Source organism: Condylura cristata, unplaced genomic scaffold (assembly GCF_000260355.1).
Source record: "Condylura cristata isolate star-nosed mole 26May11 unplaced genomic scaffold, ConCri1.0 scaffold00031, whole genome shotgun sequence".
Classification (NCBI taxonomy): Eukaryota; Metazoa; Chordata; class Mammalia; order Eulipotyphla; family Talpidae; genus Condylura; species Condylura cristata.
In genome coordinates this window covers 13828798-13854606 of record NW_004567132.1, presented here as the reverse complement: position 1 = coordinate 13854606, position 25809 = coordinate 13828798, and the positions used below count along the sequence as shown (strand labels likewise).

Here is a 25809-nt window from a genome sequence, read left to right as displayed (position 1 = left end):
GCTTGCGAGGTCTGGAGAATGGCATTCAAAAGGGACCTCAAAGTGCAGATATCTTTTTCAAACATGTTACAGGCTGAGCTGGCTCTTTGAACATTATCACTCTGCTTAATTCAGGCAGGCTTAAAAAATGCAAAAGGCATACAAGTTGTATTTCAGTGCAAATCTTCAGCTGGTAATTGGAAAAGTTTCCAATGATTTAAAAAAAAATCCTTTGTGTCGCCTGCTCCTCCCCTCTACCCAAAGTTGATATGAATTAGAAACAAAACAATTACAGATGACTTTGGAATCACTTAGAAATCCACTATTGCCAATTAAAGTAGTTGTAATGTATTAAAGAATCTTTCAGATGAGAAAGCCAACAGAAAAGTAATCTGCTCTTCGGGTATAGAACGAGCTTCCTGGCAGAGTGTGTCTGGGCTTTTACTCTAGCTGTGTGGAGGTGGAGGAGCGGCGAGCCTGTGGGGAGCGGGAGCCTGTGGGGAGCGGGAGCCCAGGGCGGCGGAGCCCAGGGCGGCCAGCGCTGCTGCTTCATCTGTGGAGCCCTTAGGTTGCAGCGCATCTGTGGGTTTTAGGAATGTTCTCATCGCTTTGTGACACACACTCTGTTTCAGCGTCACAGATTTTACAAATGGTTCAAATTCAATGAAAAAAATTTACCAGAGGCTGAAAACAGCAAGACCTCAAAAATATGAATGCAAAAATATTAAGGGGGATGAGTCAATTTTGTAGATTCCTACATACAAAGTTTCTAGAACATCTATAAAAGCACAAAGTCATAAGAATTTATTTTCCATTACATTAGTTTATATAAAATGAATAAATAGTATTTATAGATTTAATGTGTCTTATGTACATATACATGTGCTCTGTTTTAGCTTAAATAAAAATGCTACAAAGTGGGAGACCACTTACGGGAGAAATCATAACCAAAAAAAAAAAATCAGCCTTTGAAACTATCAACCCAAAAGCCTCCATAAAGAAGTTTCTGGGTATATCCAAAAATAAGGAGAGGAATCCTAGTAACACTGTACCATCCCCTCCTGTCACCTGCAACAGTAGAAATGTGGACTTTTCCTCTCACTGGTGGTGGACACTAGCTCAGCTAGTGCCAAAGCTCAGTTATTGCTGAAAGTTAAATAGGAAAATAGATTAGAATTGGACCAAATGTCACTTATTTGGGGAAAAAAAGAGGCATAATCACTCTGTGTTAAGTGGGAAATGGAGATCTCATTTATCTCTGAGGTAGGAAAAAAAAATGTTCCAGAGACAAGTAGCATAACAGACTTCGAGGGGAAATGTGCCTCGGGAGAGCAGAACGCAGCGCGGCCCCAAGAGCATCGCACAAAAAAAGATTGTACCGTTTTGTTTGTGAGAACAAACAAGGTCGGAACTTTGAGAAGCTGGGCAACCCCAGAGACGTGCGATCAGGTGTCCGTTTTAGAGTGAGAAACACTGCTCTCCTCCACACGCGCGTTGGGCAGTTAGCATGGTGTGAGGGGTGCTTTCTGGAGGTATTCCTGACTCCTCACTGGGGTAAGGTCCACGGTTAAGTGCTCTCAAATGCTGCTTTCAAAGCTTACTTTGGAGTTCTGAGATTAGGATCTCAGCTTTAAAAGTTTCTTTCCTTCAGTTTCCTAAGCACAAGACACATTCGGGCATTTCTGCTAGGAAAGTAAAAACATAGTGAGCTGGAAAACTTTTAAGAAAGGTCTGGTAGACAACCCAGGGGCAGTAAAGAGGGGAACTGCTGAGATGTGAAAGTTGCTTATTCGGGCTAAGAATTCTTGGGTGCTTCAAATTGACTGGAATGTACGGTCTCTCAGAGACGGCTTTCTATGGAGAGAGAGAAGCTAGTGGATGCAGTCAGAAACCCACAATCCTAAGCACTTCCTTGAAAACTTTTACAAAGCTGATTTGGTAAAGATGGTACACTGAAGTTGGCGTGCAAGGGGATCGTAGGCAGGTCCGATACACTACCCAATCAGAGCCGACAGAACCATCCAGGAGGCAGCCGAGTGACCACTCTCATAGACCCAGACACACCTTGTGACTGTCCTGGAGCTTTATTCTCTTGATGCTGGAGCTGGAGTAGCCCTCATCACTGCCCAGGCTCTGCATGCTTCCCCGCTCATCGGAGTCGCTCACGCTGCTGCTGCTCCAGTCCAGATCCCCCGTGAGATAGTCTGTGCTTTCAACGTCAACATCTATTTCTTCTGTAGGGAGGACAAGAGAGAGACAGTGGTGAGGTCATCTTCAGAAAACTGAGGCTGGGTGACAAAGCGACCCCAGGCAGGCCCCACTTTGAACACTGGTGCTCGACTGCTAAAGGAGAGAGGGGCTTGGTATTGGAGGTCACACTAGCCCCTCAATCACATACAGGTATAGTTCTTCTCTGTTCTGCATCTGGCCTGTGGGACGGGGAGGGGAGGACATGAGCATGGAGAGGGGCTCACCCCGGTCAGAGTCGGAACGCTCTGAGGAGACTGTGGAGCCGATGCTGTCCATCCGTATCCGCTCGATGCCCAGCTTCTCCAGTTGTCTCTTCAGGTGTCGCTGCTCTCTCTGAAGCTGGTCTATTTGGTGAATGGCTTTTCTGTCACAGTCTTCAAGTTTCTGCAAGTCAGAGGGGTAGTAGTTGGAGCCCAGAGGCACATTTCAAAACTGTCAGTGACCCTGCATGTTCCGCTCTAGCGGTGTGATCTGCCAGTTTTCTTCAGGTGCCATTTGGTGTGTGACTTGCAAGTTTCTCACAGAGACAGGAAGATGACTGGTTAGTGGCTCCTGTTTTCTTCTAACTTCAGTATTGACCATGCTGTGGGGACCTGTAGCTTCACAGGGCTCCTGGGAAGTCTGGTAGCCCTTGACTTTGATACTGCAAAGATGCAGGTAGGAGGCCCAACAAGTCTCCTTGTCTGCAGCGATCCCCCAAACACCTAATCTGTTCCAACTATGGCGCTGCATGCATTGGTGCTTAAATACATTTCCACTTAATGTTTCTCTAAATACACAGCTGTATGGCAGTACAGTAATTTGTCCTGCCCACTCAACTAACTTGTTTGTTAGCAGAAAGTGGCTTGTCCCCTGAAAATCCTGATTCCAAGCTGTCCAGCAAAGCCCTTAGAAAACACATTTCTATAGACCACTTGTTTTTACAAACTTTCCTTCTAGCTACTCATTATTGAAGTGATTAAGATTGAAAAACTTTCGCTTTAAACCGGTCCTTTTTCCCCCAGAATTGTCATGTATACATACAGTCTACCAGCCATAACTGAAGTGACATGTGTCACTAGACCAGTCACTAGACTATAAACATGCTGAACGGTGATTTGGCCATGGCGCTCAGGAAGTGGGATACTACTTTTACCCTTCGCTGTTTAAACAACACACTGAGGGCTGAGTCTGTGCCAGACGGGTGGGGTGGGAAGGCAGAGCAAGTACAGCTTCCGTTGCGGAGCGTACATTCATTCCCACAATGGAGACGGACATCAGTCACACAACCATCCACCATGACGAGTACTGCAAGAGAGATGCCCAGTGATACTCCCACCATCTCAGGAAGGAGGTGGTCATGTCAGGGAAGGCTTCCCAGAACGGGTGATACCTGTGCTGAGATCTGAAGGATGAAAGATTAACTGGTGAAGGAGGGGGGAGAAAATGGACCAAGCAGAGAAACAGCATGTACAAAGGCCCTGGGTAAGAGCATGACAAGTGTGAGGACGGAAAGCTGGGGAAGCAGAAGAGAGCAGAGGGTGCAAGAGGCCGCAACACAGGCAGGGGAGGGCCAGGTCAGGCTGAGCTGGAGCAGGTCTGCTGACAGTGTCCTGAGGCACAGAAGAATTTGAAATAAGGTGAGATGTTTAGAAGGACTGCTCTTAGGAAGCAAGGAGAGCAGCTACGGGGAGGCAGGGTAGAGGAATGCAGAGAGACATCTGAGGAGTTTACCGCAGTGATGGTGGTCGGGTGAAGGTAGAAGCAGAGCAGGCTGAGAAATGTTTAGGTCTTGGAGATGACTTAGATGACTAAGGAGCAAGAGCCATCTCAGACGACTGGAGTTTCTGGCTTCAGAGTCTGACGGATGGTTGGGTGGCCATTTAACTCCTGGTGCATAGGGGTGAGAAATGTTCAGTTGGGTTCTGGATGTGTTGAGTTTGGGCTGCCTGTGATTCATCCGTGAGGCAGGTTGGAAGCATCCAGAGGGAGCACTGTCCTGGAGATACACACTTGCTGTCCCATACAACAGACAGCCCTCACTGCACAGGGGAAGCTAATGCAACTCCCCCGGGATACACTTACCTTTATGTGCAATTTGGCTTTTGTTAATAAACTCAAGGTAGTGTGTCTACTTGATTCGGGCCCAAGCGGTACCAGCCCCTTCAACTTCTCCAGGCACAAGCGAAGGTGGGCCCGCCTGCAAAAACAAAACCACGGGAAGATTGGAGTTTCAGATGGCCCAAAAGGCACACTAGAAGAGTTAAGTTTTATGAGAGTGAAGTTGTCCAGGACTGGTGGTGGCAGATGCCCCAATGATCGCTTTACCAAATAAAACCTTTTGAAACCAAATGTCTCAGTGAAAACCCAGGGGGCAAAATTCAGGGCTTTCTAACATTAAATCTGTTTATCATACAGGAGTCGGGGTGGGGGCTAATTTCTACTACTATGACGTTTTCTTCAGGTTTTTGGGTTACAGTGATCCACAGACACTCAGATTTAGAAAATACTGCCATGCTAGGTTGAGAATTTTTTCCCCTACTCTGATCACTAAAATCATCATAAAACCTAATTGCTGAAGGACCTGTGTGTGCGTTTAGGCCTTAGAGCTTTCTCTGTAATAGCAAAGACTGAACTGGTTAAATTATGATACATCTAAACAGTCTTGCAAGATGAATGATAATGTGCCCTATGGACTATTAGGCAAGAGTCCTTAGCAAAATTAAGATCTCAAACCCCATGTGTGACAGGCATCTCTGGATAAAAATGGAGGAAATCAAATTACATTCATGTTTTCTTGGATGGTTATAAAGTCTGGAATGACTACATAAACTAGTCACGGGTTGGACAGGGAAGAATCTGGGAACAATCAGACTGGGCTAAGAAAAGGCGAGGAAGCTTCACTCAATTTTTTATAATTTTTCATTTTTCAGCCATGTAACCTACAATTCTAAAAACATTTCTTTAAATAAGGAAAAAGTATCACTGGCACTACAGTACTGACACACATGCTGCACACGCCTGGCTGGAGTGTGGCAGAACAGTGCAAGAGTGCAGCGAGGAGGGAGTGAGGCTGAGTGATGAGGAAGCTGCAGCCCCACACGAGCGTGCCGTCCGTCGAGGAACTCAAGCCCCCGGAATTTTAGAGACTGATTAACACTTCACTGAACTTTGGTCTGGGTATTTTAGAAGAACCATGAGTATGAGAAATGGCCAAGGTCTGGAGTTATGCTTCAGTCCACCACCACCTTCAAGCCTCCACAGGTGAATCCCACCCACCGTGAGCCCTCCATTTTCTGAGCACTTGTTTATACTATTTATTGGGTATTGCACTGTCCTGCTCAACTGAGAGTTGCTTAACTATTATTGCAAACTCCTTAGAAATTTGGGGTTGCAGCTTACCATGATACCTCCCCCCACACATGCTTAATAAATGTTTGATGAATGAACTGTCATCTAATCAGCTATGCTGTAAGCTCTCAAGAACAGGGCTCATTTCAACTCCATCTAACACCTTCTGCATTGCTTGGATTTCAGGGCCCACACATGGAAACCTGGAGCACAGCTCTCCTAACCTGGAGGCTATTCTCCGACTGTACTGGGAGACAACCTTAATTTGCTCCTTTTTTCCCCCTCAAAAATGTTATTGTAATAGGCCCTCCCTGGTGGTGTAACAGGTTTAAAGCACAGCACTATGAGGCTATCCACAGTGATTGTGGCACAAGCTCCATCCCTGGCCAGGGAGGTGACTCATGCAGCACAACAGACCCCCTGACCTTCCACTGCTCCCCTCAGCAGTGTGCTTCAGTGCATCTGCCTGTTCTGTTTCCCCCTCTGGCTCTGTTGAATACTTTCACCTTCCACACCTCTGGCCTATACCCCAGTTCTGTATGCATAAATAAATAAAATTTTTTACTGTAGTAAAAGGTGGGAATGCAGATGAAAGAAGAAAATTGCTTCCGAAAGTTCCGAGATAGGTTGACATGCAAGGTACTGACGGAGGACACCAACTCACATCCTTTACATTGACACCTGGCACCCAAATCTTATGCACTAGATGACCTTTTGAGTCCCCAACCTCATCTGCTCTGAGCCTCCTTTTTCTTCTGGCTTTTAAAGGAAACATGCTAGATGTTCCAACGGCCCCCTAAGTCTTGACAAGCGCAAGGCGTAAAGCATTCGTTCTGAGTGTGGGAGACTACCAGTACAAATGTCTGGCTACTTTATCAGGAGCCACTTGCTCTGAAGACCTGTCCCCATGTAATGGACACATGGCAAGGACTCACATTAAAGGGTTGCTTCATGCATGACTGAATGAGGGGGGGAAATCCAGAGCCTGGGTGTACTTTTCACTACAAAGTTTGAATTATATTCAGACATTTTTAGTCTGCTGGTTATTTGCAAAGACTACATGATTCAGGATAGTGTCATATCAGTTCTTTTATAATGTGGGTTTATCTACAGATATGAGTGTGTAATTTTTTAGGAAGTTTGTCTACTGATTAAAACATAATAATGTCATCTTTCCGTGCATGGTCATTTCAAGTTACTCAGGGAGTTTAGCCTAGAAAGTCCAAATTTCACCACCCAAATGTGAGTTTCCAAAGGACAACCAAGTTGTGAAACTAGAAATCAAGCCACTTGACTAATCGGGTTGAGGGTCATACATGTTCATTCAGTGTTTCCTGGCCTACCCCTGTGAAAATAGGACCAGTCCTCTCTTAATTTTGAGAGATCCAAAGCCAGCTTGTCTTTTGCAGGGCCTGCCAGGCCTGCACTGGGGCTTCACTGCTCCAGCCTAATGCCTGTCCTGCCCACCTGCCACCACCTGCAGACACATCCCCTGGCCACAAGGCCAACCACAGGGAGGGAGGAGTATATTAAGCAGGTTCCGTTCCCTCCCACTGTAGTGAAATTCAATTTCTGAACCAGAAGAAAAAGCCAACAGACCCCGTAACAGCTCCCAACTGAGGATCCCCTATGAGGATCTGGAATCCTTCAGGTGCCACCAGCACCCCGGGAGTGTCCAGCTCTTGAAACAAGCATTGGTGGGGTTTGGCAGGGAGAGACACCTGACCCAGCAAGCCTGCCTTGACTTGACTCCCCTATCTCTGGTAGGGGCCCAGTGTCCCATTTTGAACCAGGTCTAACTCCCTTTTACAATAAGACCACTTGATACTCCATTCTGACCCCTCCTTGGGATCCTCCCTCCCCTCACACTTTCTTCTGACAGCTCTCCTATTGCCAAGAGCTGCCTCCCTGCTCCACATTCCCAGCAGAAAAGGGTTGTGTCGAATACGCAACTTCTCACCCCAACTATTACCACTTTCTTCACTGAGCCAACTACTTTGGACCTAGGTCATGAACTTCGACACCAGTCAGCTGCTGACTCTTCAGGTATATCACTTTAATTATTCTGAATGGGTTGATATACCTTTGGTCTATAGTGGCATAAAGAAACCAACCTTTGAGTTGTAATCAGTAACCTTCAGAATCAAGTATCACCTGTAATTGGTGATAAAGATAAACTAAAGATAAAGATAACTAACTTATCTTTAATACTTTTTAAAATAAATTTGTTTTATTTTCTATATTATGAATTTGCCAGTCACTCTAAAACCACATGTTAATATAGCAATGAAGAATAGAGGCTTAGGGTCCTGGCTTTGCCATATACTTACTCCCTGCATGACCTTATGCGAATAACTTCACTCCATGCAGCCTCCATCTCCTCAGCTTTGGGGAGGGTGACAGAGGGAGCAGGTGTGCTGTTGGGAGGAGTGTCACTGAGACAGTGTGTGGAAGCCCTTGGTTAGAGCTGACATGGAGAGCTCCATATATGGTAGCAGTTATTCCTTCAATCCTGGATTCCTCTGTAAAAGGATAATTACCAGGAGCAAACACCAAGTATAGTACGATAATACTCTTGAAAATTAACAGGGAACTCAGAGTGTCTCACTCGGTAGACAGAGGCTCGCTTCTAATACCCAATTCACTGAAGTCTTCCATAGAGAAAATGGACATCTTCTGTCATTAAAAGATTTAAAGCACCAAAATATGTAAAAATAAACTATTATTAAAAAAAGATTTAATGGAAAAAATTTAACTCTGTTTCTGTGGAAATACATATTGCTTAGGCTAAAGGTACTTTTTTTTAAAAAAAAATTTAAAAATTAGCATAGATTTTATACAGCTAATGAATGCAACAGTAAAAGACTCTTTGGTGGCCACCCACATCATGTAGAGAGCAGGGGTGAAAGGTTTGGAGGGGAGCACACACCTCGCTTCCACTTGCTTCACAGGCCAGCTTCTGAGCACACCTGTGTCCCACTTGCATCTCCACTGCTTTGGCAGAGGAAAAGAAACGGGCAAGTGTATATGGATATGGAAATCCATGTGCTCTCCATCACTAGAAAGTTATTTCATGTACAACAGCAGAAAAAAAAAAAAAAAAGGCAAGTGTTGCCTATTTGGGAACACACCTAACAGTTTGGGGGGATCTCAGAAGAAAACCATAAAAGTTTTCTGAGAAACACAAGAAAATTTGAGCAAATGGAAAAAGCACATTCCTAGATAGGAGCCTTCAAAGTAAAAAAGTCAGTGTACAAGAGTACATAATTCTGAGAGAGCATGTGTGTACCAGCATTATTTTTAATGCCGGGAAATTAAATCTAAACTGTTCTGAAAGAATAAATGTGTGAGAGGCTGCCAAAATTTTTGAAAAGTAATGAGGAGGAAAGTGCCATATTGGCCATTAAATTACATTATAGAGGTTCCATATTTAAAGACAGTGTATACTAATATAGAAATGGACAAACCAAGTGACCAGACTGAAAGTTCCTTCAGTAACAGATCTAAGAATAACCATGAATTTAACATTGAATGGAGATAACTGCAAACCCTGGAAGTGAGAATTAATTCTTCAGAAAATGGCAGAGTAGGACGTTAAGTCCAAATACAGTTGTCCTTAACTTTTGTCAGATGTGATTATGGAAAACTATCCAAGTGAAGGAAGTCATTAAGGAAGTGGACAGAGGGCACTCCAAGTTCAGGTGCTGCTGCTCCTCCTGGTGCTTGCTTACTTGGATATGGTCGGGCCAGATACTGTGTGCCTGTATCTGCTTTCTGAGGGAGGTACTGTTATCAGCAGTTACTCTTTTATTGAAGGTGAAACTGAAATTACTGACTTTCACAGTAAAATGTATGACACACACACACATATCAATGATCTGGTCAGGGCAGAGTGTAGAGAACAACAGCCAGCTAACAGGATGATCGCTGGGTTGACCGGGGGACTCTTGGAATATGCACTGGGTTCTTTCATTTATTCCACTAGCATTCCTCAAAGGATTACTATGCAGTGACACTTGTGTAGGTGCTAGGGATACAATGTTGAATTAGACTAAGTCCTTGTCTCTGAGGAGCTAAAAATTTAGTTGATACAACATGTAAAATAAAATTTGCGGAATTATTTGTCTGAGATACCTTCAGACTATGACAAATATCAGCTCTCCTATTTGAGAAATGAGCTCTGTCTTGTCCACTCCCAAACATGTTCTCTTCCCTCACCTGTTTTAACTTCTCATAAAGCTGTTTAAGCTTTCATAGCCTATCATAACCTTCTTCCTTCCCAAATGGACTACGTTTATTCATTCATTCATGCACTGCAGACCTCCTGTTCTGTTTCTACCTTACCAAACAATGGGAGAGACCAATCTTCACTTTCATGTTAACCCATCAGAGTCTAGAAATCATAATCATCTGCAGATGCTGAATAAAACCTGTTATCTTTAGTAATCCATTTCCCTTCTCTTTCAGGGAGCAGCTACTTAATACAGTATGCAGAGACCTCATCGAGTACTAGACTTTTACTAAAATTAAGCCTGAGATTATTAACGGGGGGGGGGGAAATCACACAGAATATAGCCTATTTAACAATAAGGTTTTACCATTTTATTTCCTGTTTTTGTGTGGGCATAGACTTAGTCATATAAATAGCTTCATAAATCCTGTAGGATAATTGGAGGGTGAATAAAAATATTTTCAGATACAGCTATATATGAAGCTATATATGAACCATATATTATGTAGTTTAAAAAAAAAAGGTCAGTTAGTGTACAGTAAGAAGATATAAATATTAGGGGATCAAAACTTTTCCCTAAAGGTATTACAGATCACAAAATATCCCAACCTCTAGATTTTGGGTTGAGAGCAAAGCCTTACTGGGTTGCTTTGAGAAAAGTACTTTCTTTTTCTAAAAGGATTGCTTTATAAACAATTGCCAAATACACCAACTCATAATTGTGATTGTCATCTTAATCAAAAAGACAAAGGCAGTTATATATGCTAACTTTTGGGGGACCAGGCCACCCAATGAGCAAGACATCAATAGCTATTCGTGTGGTGAAATTTTAAATTTATAAGCTCAATTATTATTATTTTTTAAAGATTTATTTATTCATACAGAACTGGGGTACAGGCCAGAGATGCGGAGGGTGAGAGGATTCACCAGAGACAGAGTGGGGAGCAAAACAGGCAGATCAACGAAGTACACTGCTGAGGGGAGCAGCGGGCGGGTCAGGAGAGGTCTGCCACACCATGTGGTCTCCTCTGGGGCAGGCGGGGATCGAACTCATGCGGAAGTGGCTTAAGCTTCTTAGTGCAGTGCTTTAACCCACTGCGCCACCAGAGTGGGCCCTAAGCTCAATTATTTATTGAAATTATGCCTCATTAATATTTCTAGAGACTAGTTTTTTTTTTTTAAATATGAAATTTATAGTATAATTGGTACTTGCTGTCTCTGTCTCACCCTTTGACTACTTTTGTTGATGACAAAGCCAGGGAGCGCCAGGGAGGAGATGGAAACCGGTCGAATAACCAGCATACATCTCCAAGTTCTTCCAAGGGCCGAAGCCATCTACTCAAGAGGTATAGTCTTGGAAAGGTAGATTCCAGGGGTACCATTCTGAGTGCTCCTCCACACCATCAATATAGACCAGATTTCTAATGATACCCACATGCCCTGCATTTGCAATAACCAGGCTGTGTGCTTAGTTCCGTGTGGCAACAAAGCAACTTTACAACATCCTAGAGTGAAATCTGAAACGTGGTCAAGAGAGTTCCGAAGCAGTAAGAGTGGTGCAATGCGTACCAGAACATAGGACCTCTTTTCTGACATAAGGAGCCTGGCCATTTGAAAAGCCAAAACCCAAAACAAACAACGGTAGGAACCTGCATTCAATTAGAATATTCTACCAGAAAAAACTTGACTGGGATGGCTTCTCATGCTGGACCAGATGCTGCTGAAAAATATTGTTTGACCAAATGAAAACAACAGCTTAGATCAGGCTGCTGAGTTCTCCCCACAGAACACACACAAAAATCTTTTGTCACTGGGTCAGACGACACTGGCAGTGGTAATCTCTCTAGACCAGCTGCCTAATTCCAGCAAGGCTTGCATGTGTCCCATTCCAGAAAAACGAATGTCTGCTATTAAAGGAGATGCCAGAATTTTCTTTTGCAAGAGTCCATTCTAGCACCTGACTTCTGACCTACAGGCTGCAGCTCATGCATTCATTGTCTCCATTTGTTGAGGAACATATCAAAAAGCATTCCAAGTCAGAGGAAGTCCCAGCTAAGAGAAGGGAATGGCAGAACTATCACTGCTAAAGGGCATATAAGAACACAAGATCAAAACATTTCTTATATTCCAGCAATACTTAGGGACTATAACGGGAAGCCAGTGACACTTTAAAAACATATAAACCTAGGAATACCTTTTACAACAGATGTGTAAGACCTCTATGTGAACATTACAAAACTTTACTTAGTGGCAAGAAAGGAGATTTGAATAATGACACATATCACATTCTGGATAGAATAATCTAGTATGCACCATGAACCTTTAAATGTTATATTATAATGGAACTACTTCATTTCAGTTTAAAATACCTCAAAGAAATTTGGGGGAAGGGGAACTGTTAGATTGATCATAAAATTCATCAGACAAAAGATATCTGGTGAGAATAGCTCAGAACATGATAAAGTTAAAAAGGAGAAGGTGGCAATTTCATTTACCAGAGATCCTGAAACACATGAAAACTATCAAAGATGGAAACAATGGAAACAGGGAAAGTGCATGGGTGGGTGGAACATAACTAGCTAGAAATAGACAACAGAGACAGCAACTTCAAACAGCGAGACTGAGTCCATAAAGGTAAATGATAAAACTGGGTAAGTTTTGCAATATACAAAAGGGAAGGCTCATATTTAATCTTTATATTATAGAATCTTTTCAAAATAAAAAAAAAGATAAACTGCTCAGTAGGAAAGTGGGCAAAAAGTAGGCCTCCCTGGTGGCCTAGGGGTTAAGTCTCAATGCTATCACCCCTACCATCTGAGTTCAATCCCTGGTCAGGGAATTTACTCACTTGGTGCAGCAGACCTCTCCTGTATCACCTGCTGCTCCTTCAGCAGTGTATTTCACTAAACCCACCTGTTCTGCTCCCCATTCTGTCTCTGGTGAATCCTTTTACCCCCTGCACCTCTAGCCTAAACTCCAGTTCTCCAATGCAAGAAAGGAAGAAAAAAGAAAATTGGCAATGATTATTTAATAGGTAATTTTCACTCATGCACACACAAAAATATGAAAACTGTTCCTGTGCTAGTAATATAAACTCATGAAGATATACAGAAAATACTGCCTATAACTTGCTGAGCAGGCAATCCATCGGTCAAAAAAATCACAACCACCTGTTTACCGTGAATTCAATGATAGATTTATCCTAAGGAAATATTGATGATGTTTGACAGATTTATCTACAATTTAGTGTAAGGAAGCATTGTTTGTGTCAGCAAAACACTGGATTGGCTAGGAATTACTGCCCATCCATATGATGTGGTACTAGGCATTTAGTAAAAATTTTATCAGAAAGGAGACTTAGTGACAGTGAGAATTTTCATGATGTAGCTTGAAAAGGAAGTTACAAATACGCTTCTATATGGTCCATATGAATTTAAAAAAATGTATGACAAAGGTCTTGATGGACATAGAACTCAGTGGCAGTGTTAGCAGACGTTACCATTGCAAAGTGTATTGTAGATGGGTTTTATGTTCATTGTGCTTTCCTGAACTTCCTAATTTTCTACACTAAAATGTATTTTTAAAGCTATATTTCAAAGTAATTGAAAAGATAGAGCTTAAATTTCCATTTGTCCTGCTGGCTCTAGAATTATGGATTATGTGGATAACTTAACTTTTCACCAGGATTATCTATATTTCACAAAATTTTCTACCACTGCCACAGCCGCCACCACCACTGACACCAGCCCCCATTCCCACCATGCTAGAAGTCTTTCTATCTTCCCACCAAGGGCAAGTTTACTAAAAGTGGCAGTATTAAATGTCATATCCTCACAGTAGATTATCCAGAGCAATACCAATTATTCTGAATCTTTAAAGTACCACAGACAGCCTTCTGTTTACAAAACTAACCCAACTATAATCAACTCTTCAATATCAAGGCAGAAAAAAATTCCCATTGTTAGAAATTCTTTTTGTAATTTGACTTAAAAAAAAAAAAAAAAAAAAAGGCCTCCCTGATGGTACAAGGGGTTGGGTCTCAGCACTGTGAAGCTATCCCCAGCCACTGCAGCATGAGTTCGCTGCCTGGCCAGAGAGCTGACCCACATGGCACAACAGACTTCTGTCTCACCCACTGCTCCCCTTAGCAGCGTATGTCAGTGGATCTGCCAGTTCTGCTCCCCACTGTGTCTCTGGCAAATCCTCTCATCCTCCTACATCTCTGGCCTATGCCCCAGCTCTTATATACATAAGTAAATCTTCAAAAAAAAAAAAATTAAAAATGAGCCACGGCAGTCTTAAAAATGTGATCTTATGGTTTAAAAAAAAAGTCTAAAGTATATTAACATTTCGCAAAGTGGTATTTTTTTTTAAAGATTTACTTATTTATGCATATAGAACTGGGGTACAGGCCAGAGGTGCAGGGGTGGTGAGAGGATTCACCACACACACAGAGCTGCGAGCAGAACAGGCAGATCAATGAAGTACACTGCTGAGGGGAGCAGCGGGCGGGTCAGGAGAGGTCTGCCACGCCATGTGGATCGCCTCCGGGGCTGGCGGGAATCGAACTCATGCTGAGGTGGCTTTAGCTTCTTACTGCTGTGCTTTAACCTGCTGCACCACCAGGGAGTGCCCAAAGTGGTATTCTTTTACAGGATTTTGCTATTAAAACCAGCACAACTATAGGAACAGCTGTTTGACCTCAAAAATCCTAAAATTCTTAATCATCCACAATAGTAGTTAGGAGAGCGCCTGATAACTTTAACCTTCTGTGCCGCAGCAACCAATGCATGGTTAAATTAAGTAAATTTGAATTCTTCTCAAATGTTCTAGACCAGAGAAAGAATTATCAAGACCTTAAAAGACCAAATTCTAAGAAAGAAAGAACAGTAAAGAAACTAGATAACCAAGCCCTCAACATGCACTTGAGTGGTCTCTCAGAAGTAGTCAGACGAGAAGAGGCTGCCCAGGAGTGACGTGGAGTCTAGTAGAACCACAGCCTCCTGTGCATACCTATCTTAGTGCTCACTGCATGAACTGAAACTGCCTATGTATTTCCATTAGACCAGCAGTACGTTTCTCCAGGATGGGGCTGTGCTGATTATATAAACTCAGTACTGAACACAAGGTCTGGGACACACTAGGCAGGAAAGAACCATCTCTGAGCTACTACAAGAAATGAGATTGACATTCTGTGGCTGTCCTACAGAGGGGAAGGCAAAGAGGTAGCAAACCTAAGAGCTCTTCCCTGAAGTGATTTCTAATAATTTAAAAATGCATGCCTAAGTACAATGTGAGGGGAGGAAAACTAGAAGACTTTAGCACAGATAGGCCCAGTTTACCTAGTTTATCCCAGAGACAGAAAGGTGGACGAGAACTTACATTTGAGAAAGTGAAGGCACTTCTCACTACCTCTCCACCTTTAGCAAAGACATTTTTGAGTTCCAGTTCCTGACATACACATGCCGACAGCTTGAGGGAATCTCACAAAGGCAGAGAAGTTAAAAGGGAAGGGAGAAGCACAGTCACCAGATGTTCCCTCCCTCTCTCACACTAAGCCTAAATGCTCGCCAGTTCCGAGGCGCTCCGACAGCTCTTCCTGATCAATCTGGGATGCCCTCACACTGATGAAACACGTCATTCCGAACTTGACTTTCAAAGAGTCAAGCTCTTTTTATGAAAGAACCACGTATATTTAGCAGATCATCACTACACATCACATCTTGCTTGTGCAGGGCACTGAGAACCACTCGTGTGGACATTTCAAATGGAGGGGGGCTCAGAAGCCAGGAGGAGGCTTATCTGGTGGTCTGCAGCCCTGGAGCACATGAGAGTCACCTGCGAGCTTTAAAAAAAAATCTACTAGTGCTGGGTCTCAGCCCAATTAACTGAGCATTGCTAGGGGTGAGGACTGGGCATCTGCTTTTTTGTTTTTAAAGCTCCACAATGAATTGTTATTAATTTTTTTAGTATGGAAACAAGTGGATATGATCTTTTTAAAGAATCCTTACTGAGATAGAAGATCGGCTTTAACATACTTCATTGGAAAAGGGGGGGTTCTCATTATGCAAGTTGACAAAATGTGAAAAATTGGTGAAGCTGGATGATGGCTACTTAGGGGCTGATGATATTATTCACTCCTGTATATTTTAAAATTTCTCTAACAAGTTAGTTTATAAAATCAGCAGAAATAAAATGTGCTCGCACCCCATACATTGTGTATGATGTATTTAATATAAAAATATTTTTAAAAGAACATTAATAACTCTGCAAGGCATGATTGTGTAACCCAGGTTGAGAACCACTAGGCTACATCATTGAAGGAAGGGCAAACCTGACTTGGAAAATTAAGATTTAAGTAAGTGGCAAGAGAAACCAGGTGAGAAAGATCCACTCAGACTCATCTCAGGATGAAGCCAGTGAGGGTGGCAAGCTGGATCCACGGGTCACATGGCCAGCTTCTGTGAAGCACAGATTTGCCTGAATGTTGGAATCTTTATTCACAAGTAAGTTGCAAAAATGTACACACAAAGGTGTACTCTGTATATATACTTGACAGCAGTACCGATTATATGTTCAGTAGCATGTAATTTTTTAAAAACACTATCTGAAAAAGCTGCTCATGACCTAAAAGGCTTTGGCCTGGGGAACAGTCACAGAAAGGCACTCCTTGGGAGGGGCAGGTGGCGGGGGTAGGAGCTGGAGTGTGGTCTTTGGAACTGGTTAGCTCTTTATCTACCTAAGTAGTTTATGGGCAGTGCTGCTTAGACAGCTGAGTGAACTTTCAAATCAGCTGCTACTTGTGGAAGAGTCAAGAAGAATGGCTAAGTCTCAGCTTAATGAACAGAGAATGCATCAAAAAACACTCCCCCCCTTCCACGCCCCAAACCCCCAACTCACCTATTCTTCTCCATTTCATTGTGAGTTGATCTGAAAGAGGGAACAAAGAGCGTAAGATTATTCTAGTCTTAAAGGACTACTTGAACACCAACACAATTATTTTAACTTCTTTATTTTAACTTCTCCAAAACTGGTGGATGACGGAGAAAGGGGAGAAAACCCCATGAGCTCTGCTGAAGAAACCAGTCTATTTGGGGAGTTAGGTAAATGTAAATATCTAAAGTAGAGTTCAAGAAGAAGTGACAAGCTAAGAGGTAGGCATTCCCTAGTAGAAAATTAATCCATTTTCAGAAAGGAAGTAAAGGGGGTCTATTTAAACAGCTGCGCAGGTGATAGGAACTTGGGTCACATAACACAGCACTGCTTTCTGTTTTAGGCTGGAGGTGGTGCCCCGACCCAAGCCCCTGCAGTTTTTTCTAGGCTAAGTTGTTTGACAGTAGGACAGCTATACATGGTTTATAAATAAGCACCTTTTCCTCGATTTGTCTACTTCCTGCAGTGACTATTTCATCACATACAATCTTCTGAAAGATGCTACTTCTGAAATGGTTAGGAAGGGGCTAACATAGGGATGAACTGGTAAAAGCAGTTTGGTGCAGTTTGAAGTCCATTTTTGCCACTGACTGGTACTACAGAAGAAAAAAAAAAATTCTCTACTATCTTGTCCTTGGCTAACCCCTCCATAAAATGGGAATAAAATTTATTGCTAATTATTTACTGAACAAGCATGGATCAATGAGGTAGCATTGTGATTAGAGCGCCATGCATGAAAGCTGTGGTAGATGTGAGATCATATCATTAGTGTGTTTATAGCTGGCCTTGAATATAAGGTCTGGTTCTAAGAATTTATGGACAGGATTCAACAAAAGTCACAAGTCAATGTCATGTTACTGTCTTCCTCACACAAATCCTTCCAAAATAGTTATAAATTTGAGAAAGCGCCCAGCATTATAAAGGAACCTGGTCTTGACCTTTCTTATGGAAATTTTCTAGAATCTAACGAGTTCAGGGGATTGTGTACTGGTTCAGGTCATGAATTCTGTGGGGCCTTAATAAAAACTTTACTGGGTCTAAAAAATCAATTCTACAGTAATCATGGAGCAACACTATATTGTGAATGCCCAGTCATTCATTTACACTTAGGGGGTATTAAATTCATTCACACCAAGCCAAGGGGTGTGTGTGCGTGTGTGTGTTCTTGAAATGGGAAATTTCCAATCTAGCAATAAAACTTCATTTTCTGCAACAATCTTGGGATACCAAATTTTATTTATAAGGAATAACAAAATAATGACACCATTTCAAGTTTTACACTACTTGTTTTCTAGATGAAGGCTACATAGACCTTAAATTTGGTTAACTTAAAAGCTTTAAGTTGGTTCACTTGGCTATCCCTCAGCATATTTCTGATTTACTTCCTGTAATGACCAGCAGGATATAGCAGTTAAGAATCTAGCTTCTACAGCAAACCTTTGGCTTTAACGCACGTGGCATTTTAGTTTTAACAAGGAATAACAAGTTCAAAGTCTGACAGATATTTTAAATGGATGAAAGTATATGGCAACAGCTGGTCAAGTCTTCCTTGTTTAACTGTAGATAAGGGCCATCTCAGTAGGTGGTAGGAGAGGAGGGTGAGTATTTGAAAAGAACATGGTCTCTGATTGTAGAAAATCACAGCACTCAGGGTAGTCTACTCCCAATTTCTGCATTCTTTGAAGTTATGTAAAAAAATTTCAGGATCCCCCCACAGACAAACTTTTAAACATTCCATAGCAAACACAACTCCTTCCATACTTTGAACAGTTTTAGAATCCACAGATCTCATTTGATTAAACTATGAGCATTGAACACAGTGGCTTTTTATGAGGTGAGTTTAGACCTCATGGATAGGGCATTTCACTTACTGAAATGGAGCTAACCTTACATAAAAAATTGGGACTTTCAAAAAAAGATCAGATTGCCTGTCAAGTCTGTTGAAGGGCAAACATATATTTAATGAAAGCATTATAAGATACATAGGCATCCTATGTCAAAGTTATTTTCCATGACATTATTAAAAACTTGATTACTCTGGAATCACTGATAAAGGTCAAATATCACCATTTAAAAATATATTCTAATGAAAAGATAGCTAAGCCAAGCAATAGAGTCCTGAGGAAGGGAGAAGTCCCTGAGTTCAAAAAGACTCCTTATATCGACCAGCTATATAGGCACTGTCTCATAAACAACTGGGTGGCAAGTCTTGAACTTCCTCTTTCACATGAGTGCCAACGCCTGCTCTACTAATTTGACAATACATACTTTTACAAGCACTTAATTTTGATTCTAAATATTGAGCAACTGATTTCAAAAATCTGTAGGAAAGAAAATAAGAAAGCCACTTTCCTGTATTCCAGCACTCTGGAAGATTCTAAAACATCAATATTCACAATTTCACTTGTTTTTTTTTTTTAAACAAGCAACTGAGAAAATTTATTAAAATCTAAATTTTCAGTTTTCAAGTAGTTTGATATGTAGCTAAATTTTATATTTATTGTCTAAGCAAAAGCACCCCTGTTAAGACTCCACAAGGAACACAGCATTTCAACAAGATTAAATTGTTATTCAGTGGTTATATAAACCAGTAGTAATCTCTCCCTAGTCCTTACCGCAGTTCAAGATCCTGACATATATGGCCTTGGATACACAACTAATTCAAATCAAGGGGTCAAACTGCAACCTCTGGGGAGAAGTCTTATTGCTCAGGTAAGAGTCATTGCAAATAGGTCAAGAAGGAAGTGATCACATTTAAACAATACAACCTGCTCTTGCTTCATATGTTTGCTTGGTGCCATCTCCAGCTTTAATCATGGGCTCTCAGATGCTTGCACCACATGCAGATATTACACTCATTGTTAGTCAAGAACATGGACAACTGTGATAGTCTCCAGTTTCTAACCTTGGAAAGCAAACCAAGTCCATTAACAGAATGGAACTTTTCTAAAGGATCAGGGTTTGCAGCCACTTTTCAGGAATATTGGTAGATACTAAAGAGAAGACAAATAGGGTTCTTGGTTTAAAATTCTTAACTATCATTTTTCTTTCCTAATGGCCTCAGAGGACAGTGGCCCTTTTATCAGCCTTGGGACTAAGCCACTTCTCTTCAGCATTTCTTGCTTTTCCTCTCTCTCCCACTGAATACCCCTGCCACACAAATGACTTTCCTGTGAGGGTTAGGAAACTTAGGGAAAAAAACAAAGCTAAGGTGTCAATTCTTAACTATTAACACAGTCAACTCCTCTCGAATTAGACAAAAGTAGAGAAGAATAAAGGCAACAAAGGGACTAAATAAAGCCTCAAAAATCAACAACACCAAAAGGCCTATAAGTTCTTCCAAATAAAAATTTAAAAATTAATATTGTAACTAGGACAACATAGCTTAATTGTTTCTAATATTTCACAATTCAAGGCAGTACTAAAACTCATGTATACAACAGTTGGCTACTACCTCAGGTAATGCTAAAGTTGGGAGGGAAAGGAAAAAGCACCAGGTAATTAATTACCAGGTTCATTCTTCACGTGCCTTCCAATTCAAGAGCTCAGCACATGTGTGGATCCACCAACACTAAGAACAATGGGGGTGAATCAAGGACAGAAGAGTCAGCAAGAACAGGTGAGTTTTACTTTTATATAGGAAACTCTGGGCTCTCGGTGGTCTGTACTCTGCCAGAGGCTTACCAAATATACCTCCTTGAAGAGTGTTACTCATGAGGATGGAGAGAGATAAGGTTCTAAATCAGTGATGAAAATGTCCATTAGTTTAATTTTATGGAATGGAAGGTATAATTGAATGCATCTAGGGTGGATTTAAATAAACAGATTTCCTAGTTAACATACTTTTAAGGGCAAAGAAGGGACAGAGGAGCCATAAGTAGTACTGGAGTACTCATCTGTACCAGGAACAGTGTGCAGAGCTTCAACACGTGATTTCACTGCTCAAACACTTCCCAAGGAGATTTACAGATTTTTAAGAATCTAACAGCTTATATGAAAGGTTGCAGCATTTGATATTTTAATACTATAATTTTTCCATCACCAAAGAAGTAGATTTTTAACCTGAATCATTCCTCTTGGCCATTATGGATACGACAGATTATCAGAGAAACCACTGTACTTAATTTATAATCAAATGTAAAACCCTACCACTTGTGCCAAGTCAGATACCTTAACCTGTTTATGAAATCTTGACTATAAAGAGCGAAAGACACAGGTATTGGCCAGCATTTTCAACTACTTGCTCTGAATATGTAATTTCTGAAAGCAAAATGTCACTGTTGCTAATCTCACTGGGAGTTTCCACAGATTTTTGTTCCAAAAGGGAAGAAAAGCAAATTAAAAAAAAAAAGTTCATAAAGAAACTTAAAACATTTTCATTTCTCTTTTCTTTTCGGTCCCTTAACCCCAGCAGAAGGACAGCTTCATTCTATGGCTGAAGCCTATGTGTGTATTACTGAATTATGATTGTCACTTAATGTATTTACAGGGTTATAATAAGAACAGGCAACTTCTACTCTGCAGTTTGTGTCAGCTGCAGTAATAATCTAAAGGAGACAGAATTATTTACCAAATTACCTGCTGCTGCTGTTATTCTTCTTGGATTTGTTCCTCCGTTTTAAGGCATCTCTGTCCTTGTTATTGTATGGTAACATGGAGGCATAACCATGTTCAGCTTCTAGAAAACCGGAGAATCCAGTTAATGAATGAGCCCAGAACATTCAATACGCTCGCCCCTCCACAGTATTTCTTTTAAAATTTATTTTTAATTAAGAGAATAGTGTGGAAATAATTAAAGGGAGGAGCAAGGTAAAATTCTCAGAACAATGATTCCTCCCCCACCCTCCAAATTGTGTGAATACCCTCAGTTTGGAGCAGGTGTAAGGAGTATTCCAGCTGCTCATTGTTGAGAAAGACACAGCAAGTCGCTGAGCTCGTGGAACCCGGGTTTCTCATTAGCAACGTCCAGCAGGTTGGTGTGTGATTAGTGGGACCAGCCTCAGGCTCCCGTGAGGAGCAAAAACAGAGAGGCAGGGGGGCAGTGGGTTGGGGAGGTGCTGCTCCTAAGGAGGGAGACCCGTGGCCAGGCCCACTTGAGGTCTGGCTGGGACCAACCCGTTGAGGTAAACCAAGGGCCTGGCTGAGGGGTCTTGGGCATCCTACTCGCGACGGTGTAGGGGACCCTGAGGTCAGCGCTCCCTTTTCCACCCTTATTCATTGCCTGTGGGGCAGCGGTGGCCTCCCTTCAGACCGCGCGTGGGGAGAGCTGGAGGGGTTGGGAGCGCTCGCGGTCGCGCTCTCCGCGCCTCCAACCACCCCCGGAGCGGCTGGGCACCCCGACCCGCGGCAGGACCCCCCCCAGAGCCCCTGCCCCCGGCTCGGGCCGGACACCTCCCGTCCCCGTGCACCTCTCTCTCGTCGCTCCAGGTAGTCAGCCGCCTCCAGCAGCATCTGGATGTTCATCCGAACCGCCGTCGCCATTCTGCACCGGGGGCCGGAGCCACGGGACCAACCCCCACTGTCCACGGGCTCGTCGCCTGCGCCGGACACCTGCTCCCCGCTGTAGACCCCGCAGAGCAGGGTGAAGGCAGCTTCTCTGGCGACCACGCTCGCCGGATAGGGGGAGGGGGCTGATGAGCTGGGCACCGCCGACACCGTGACAGAACCTAGAGAAGAGCAGCAGCCACCACCGCCGCGGAGTGTTTATCCCCGACTCACCATCGCCCCGCCCCCAGCCCCTTCTCTTGACAGGCCTGCTTCGGCTTCGTTTCTCATTGGGCACTACAGAGAATGCCCCGCCCCTAGCCGTATCCTATTGGGGGAGGACACTACAGCCCCGCCTGCCAGAGTCCGCTCCCCTCGCTGGTTGGCCACGCATGACAAGGCCCGGGCTCCTCCCCCTCTCCCCAATTGGTGACAGGATTCGCAACTCCGCCTCGTGGTCCTTCCCTGTTTTCCATTGGTTCTATACCGACAACCGAGCCCCCTTTTGCTTTGTTAGTACTGGCCAAGAGCTACAGAAAGCAGTCACTTCGCCTACCTCCCATTGGTGCAACCTTCCGAAAACCTCCCAACCACGATGACGTCACCCTTCTCCAGGTCGGGCGATCCCGGAGTGGCTGGTGGTCACCCTCCCGGCTACTCCTCCCCAGCACTCTCAGGGAGGGCCGACCCCGGCGCCGCTGATTCACCGGCCGCCGCGGAGCTCGACTCCACCCGGCCCCTCCCGTCTCCACGTCAGACTTGTTGCCGGGACCTGTCCCCAGGGAAAAGTTCCTGGGACCTGCTAGGCGTCCCTAGAGTGGAAGATTGACATTGCACCAGTCGTCAGGGCGCTGCGCCCCGCACAGGTTCGGGACCGAAGCCCTGCATCTGACGGGCGCGGCCCGTAAGCTTTCCAGGCTTCCCGGGACTCAAGCAGTGGAGGACCCACGCCTGGAATCCCCCAGAAAGGAAGCGACACGGGCAGCCAGGCCGGTGGTCGACCAGCCGCGGGCTCTGGAGGCGTCACGTGGCTTAAAGTCTGGAGGGGAAAAGCCTGTCGGTGTCAATGCTCGTCGCCCAGCTTCAGAAAAGACTGCAGCCTTGATCTCTCCAAACTCCCAAATGCTGCCATAATTACTCCCTCAATCGAGTAGGTTTTAAAAGCCGCAGAAACGTCTTGTACCTACAGAAGGACGCTGAATCCCGAATGACTTTCCTAAAATCCATCAGTGACTTTTCTTCCCTTTTAATTTTAGGCGAAACATTCCAAAAACTGTTTCAAGATAACTCTAAGTGTGTGGTGTTTCTGTGAGGGGTGGAACCAATGGAACTTACAGAAAACCAAAAAAAAAAAAGTACTTTTAAGATTTTTGAGGTGAAAACTATTGCGACGTCCAAGACACACTCCTAGTACACTGACATCTCCATTTTAAACAGTAGAAGTACTACTACACCTGGTAAGTCTAGGTTCTGAATATAGGAGCGAGTAAAACATAAGCATACTTAATTAACAATGTTTTTAAAAAATATATATTGTTGCCTTACATGATAATCTCTTACTAGGTGTCAGGTAATTTTAGATTTACATTAGCTCTATCTCCATAAAATCCTATCAAATAGGGGCTGTTTTTTTTTTAAACGGTTGTTCTAAAGGCAACACAGTTAAGGAATAAACTGAGTAACATCAACACTGACAAACACTGGGGATAAAGAAAGAACATAAATATAATTATGGGAAATTTAAACACATCCTATTTCACGACTGAAAAATCCACTAAAATAAACTCAACAGCATTAATTAGTACAATAAATGTAGTAACCAGACCTGGCATAAAGGAAACATATATTCTGGCTTTGACTGCTAATTGGATCCAAATGCTGGTTCTTTACAAAAACATGAATGCACACACATAGGTTGAAATGTTTTCAAGGAAGCACAAAAAGCTGGAAATGAGAATGGAGATATAATGAGTAAATTGCAAACTATTTGTAAAACAAAATTGCAAATGAACGTGATTCTATTAAAATGCCAAAACTGATAAATACACTTGGAGTTCATTGTCTAATTTTGGATTTTGTGCCTTTTTAGTTTTTCTTTAATTTTACTATGAACATTCAGCAAATCTCTTTATTCTTTTTCTTTTATCCTCAACTTAAAAAAAAAAAACCAGTCTTATTTCAAGATGATTCTTTCCCTGATTAAAAATTGTACTTACCAAAAATAAAAAAGGTTGAAATCTGACTCAGAAGTAGAGATGAATAATTTAAACACCAACAGGTCTATCTCAAACTTCAAACAAAAATGCTAAATTATGTAACAGAGAATTAGACCAAAGAATGAGCCCTTTTCTGTTCCCTGGTGGTGAGGGAAGAAAATATCAAGTAGCCAGCAACATCAACTAGGAATCAATTATGAATAACTTCAAAGGGTATTTGGTGCCATCTACTGGAAATCAAGTAGGAAATACAAAACAAGTTCTGTTTTGCTTTATTAGAAATTACACAAACGTGTGAAACGTGTGTAAAATGACCAGTTAAATCTGAAAAGTAATAGTTTTGAAGAAAGAACTGAAAATTCTAAAGGTACAAGTGGTGACTCCAGTATCTCAAAAGCATTACATAAACATTGACAGGCACAACCCACAAAATAAAAATTGGAAATTTTAAAATGTTTGCGTCCTTACTTTGATATTATGAGTAATCTTATGTGCAGGAGCATAAGCCTGGTCTGACAACAGTTAATATCTTTGAGCAGGCTTCAAGATAAACTAATTGAAGTGGGGTAATAAAAACTTTTGAATATGGGGAATCAAAGACATACAATGTACTTCTCAAGTAATCTTTAAAACATCTTTTGGAGCCCTCCCTGGTGGCACAGCGGGTTAAAGCACAGCACTGAGCAGCTTAAGCCACTTCCGCATGAGTTCGATCCCCTTAGATCCCCGCCTGCCCGGGAGGAGATCCACATGGCCCGGCAGACCTCACCTGACCCACCCGCTGCTCCCCTCAGCAGTGTACTTCCGTTGATCTGCCTGTTCTGCTCCCCACTCTGTCTCTGGTGAATCCTCTCATCCTCCGCATCTCTGGCCTGTACCCCAGTTCTGTATGAATAAATAAATTAAAAAACAACAACAACAACATCTTTGGGAAGCCAAGACCCAGGTATGGTTTTTTTTTTGAGGGGCTTAAACACAAGCAGGCACAGGATGGCAAGTAATGTCAATGCTGGGCAGCAGGTTCATTAAATGCTAAGTGAATTTTACAGAGCTGCCGCCAAGTGAGTACTTTAGAGAGGCAGGGAAGACAACTGTTGTATTATAAGTATATAAACAATTTCAAAAGTGTAATTAAAACATTATTTATAATAATGAATTTCACACCACGGAACCATTATGACATTAGAAAGTATTTTGTTTCATAAGCTTTTGAGGGACTGATTTTGTTTCTGAGGTGTAAAATTTAAAACTAGAATTTTCTGCTTCAGTTACATCATTTGTAGCTATTCTGGGACACTTGAAATCACAATGTTAAGTTTAGAAAACCTAAACTACTGCTTTGAAAAGTTAATTACCCCACAAGTTTTGTGATTCAACAAGGGTGGT

General features: G+C 42.5%; 1 protein-coding gene across 1 annotated transcript; it reads right to left on the bottom strand.

Moving 5' to 3' along the window:
* Window positions 1-830: 830 nt before the first annotated feature.
* Window positions 831-22395, bottom strand: MXD1 (MAX dimerization protein 1). Its single transcript, XM_004691485.2, has 6 exons — window positions 22132-22395; window positions 21302-21401; window positions 16691-16720; window positions 4294-4408; window positions 2454-2613; window positions 831-2213 (listed from the first exon to the last, which is right to left on the bottom strand). The coding sequence occupies exons 1-6, from the start codon at window positions 22202-22204 to the stop codon at window positions 2026-2028; spliced, it is 666 nt and encodes a 221-aa protein (XP_004691542.1). The 5' UTR covers window positions 22205-22395; the 3' UTR covers window positions 831-2025.
* Window positions 22396-25809: the final 3414 nt, after the last annotated feature.

What these genes read in the sequence shown, in the direction of transcription:
- MXD1 (XM_004691485.2), bottom strand. Translation starts at nt 22,204, where the DNA reads ATGGCGACGGCGGTTCGGATGAACATCCAGATGCTGCTGGAGGCGGCT. An exon ending in CCTGGAGCGACGAGAGAGAG is followed by an intron (nt 21,402 to 22,131) that starts GTGCACGGGGAC and finishes CCGGTTTTCTAG; the next exon opens with AAGCTGAACATGGTTATGCC. An exon ending in AAGCCAAATTGCACATAAAG is followed by an intron (nt 2,614 to 4,293) that starts GTAAGTGTATCC and finishes TCTGACTTGCAG; the next exon opens with AAACTTGAAGACTGTGACAG.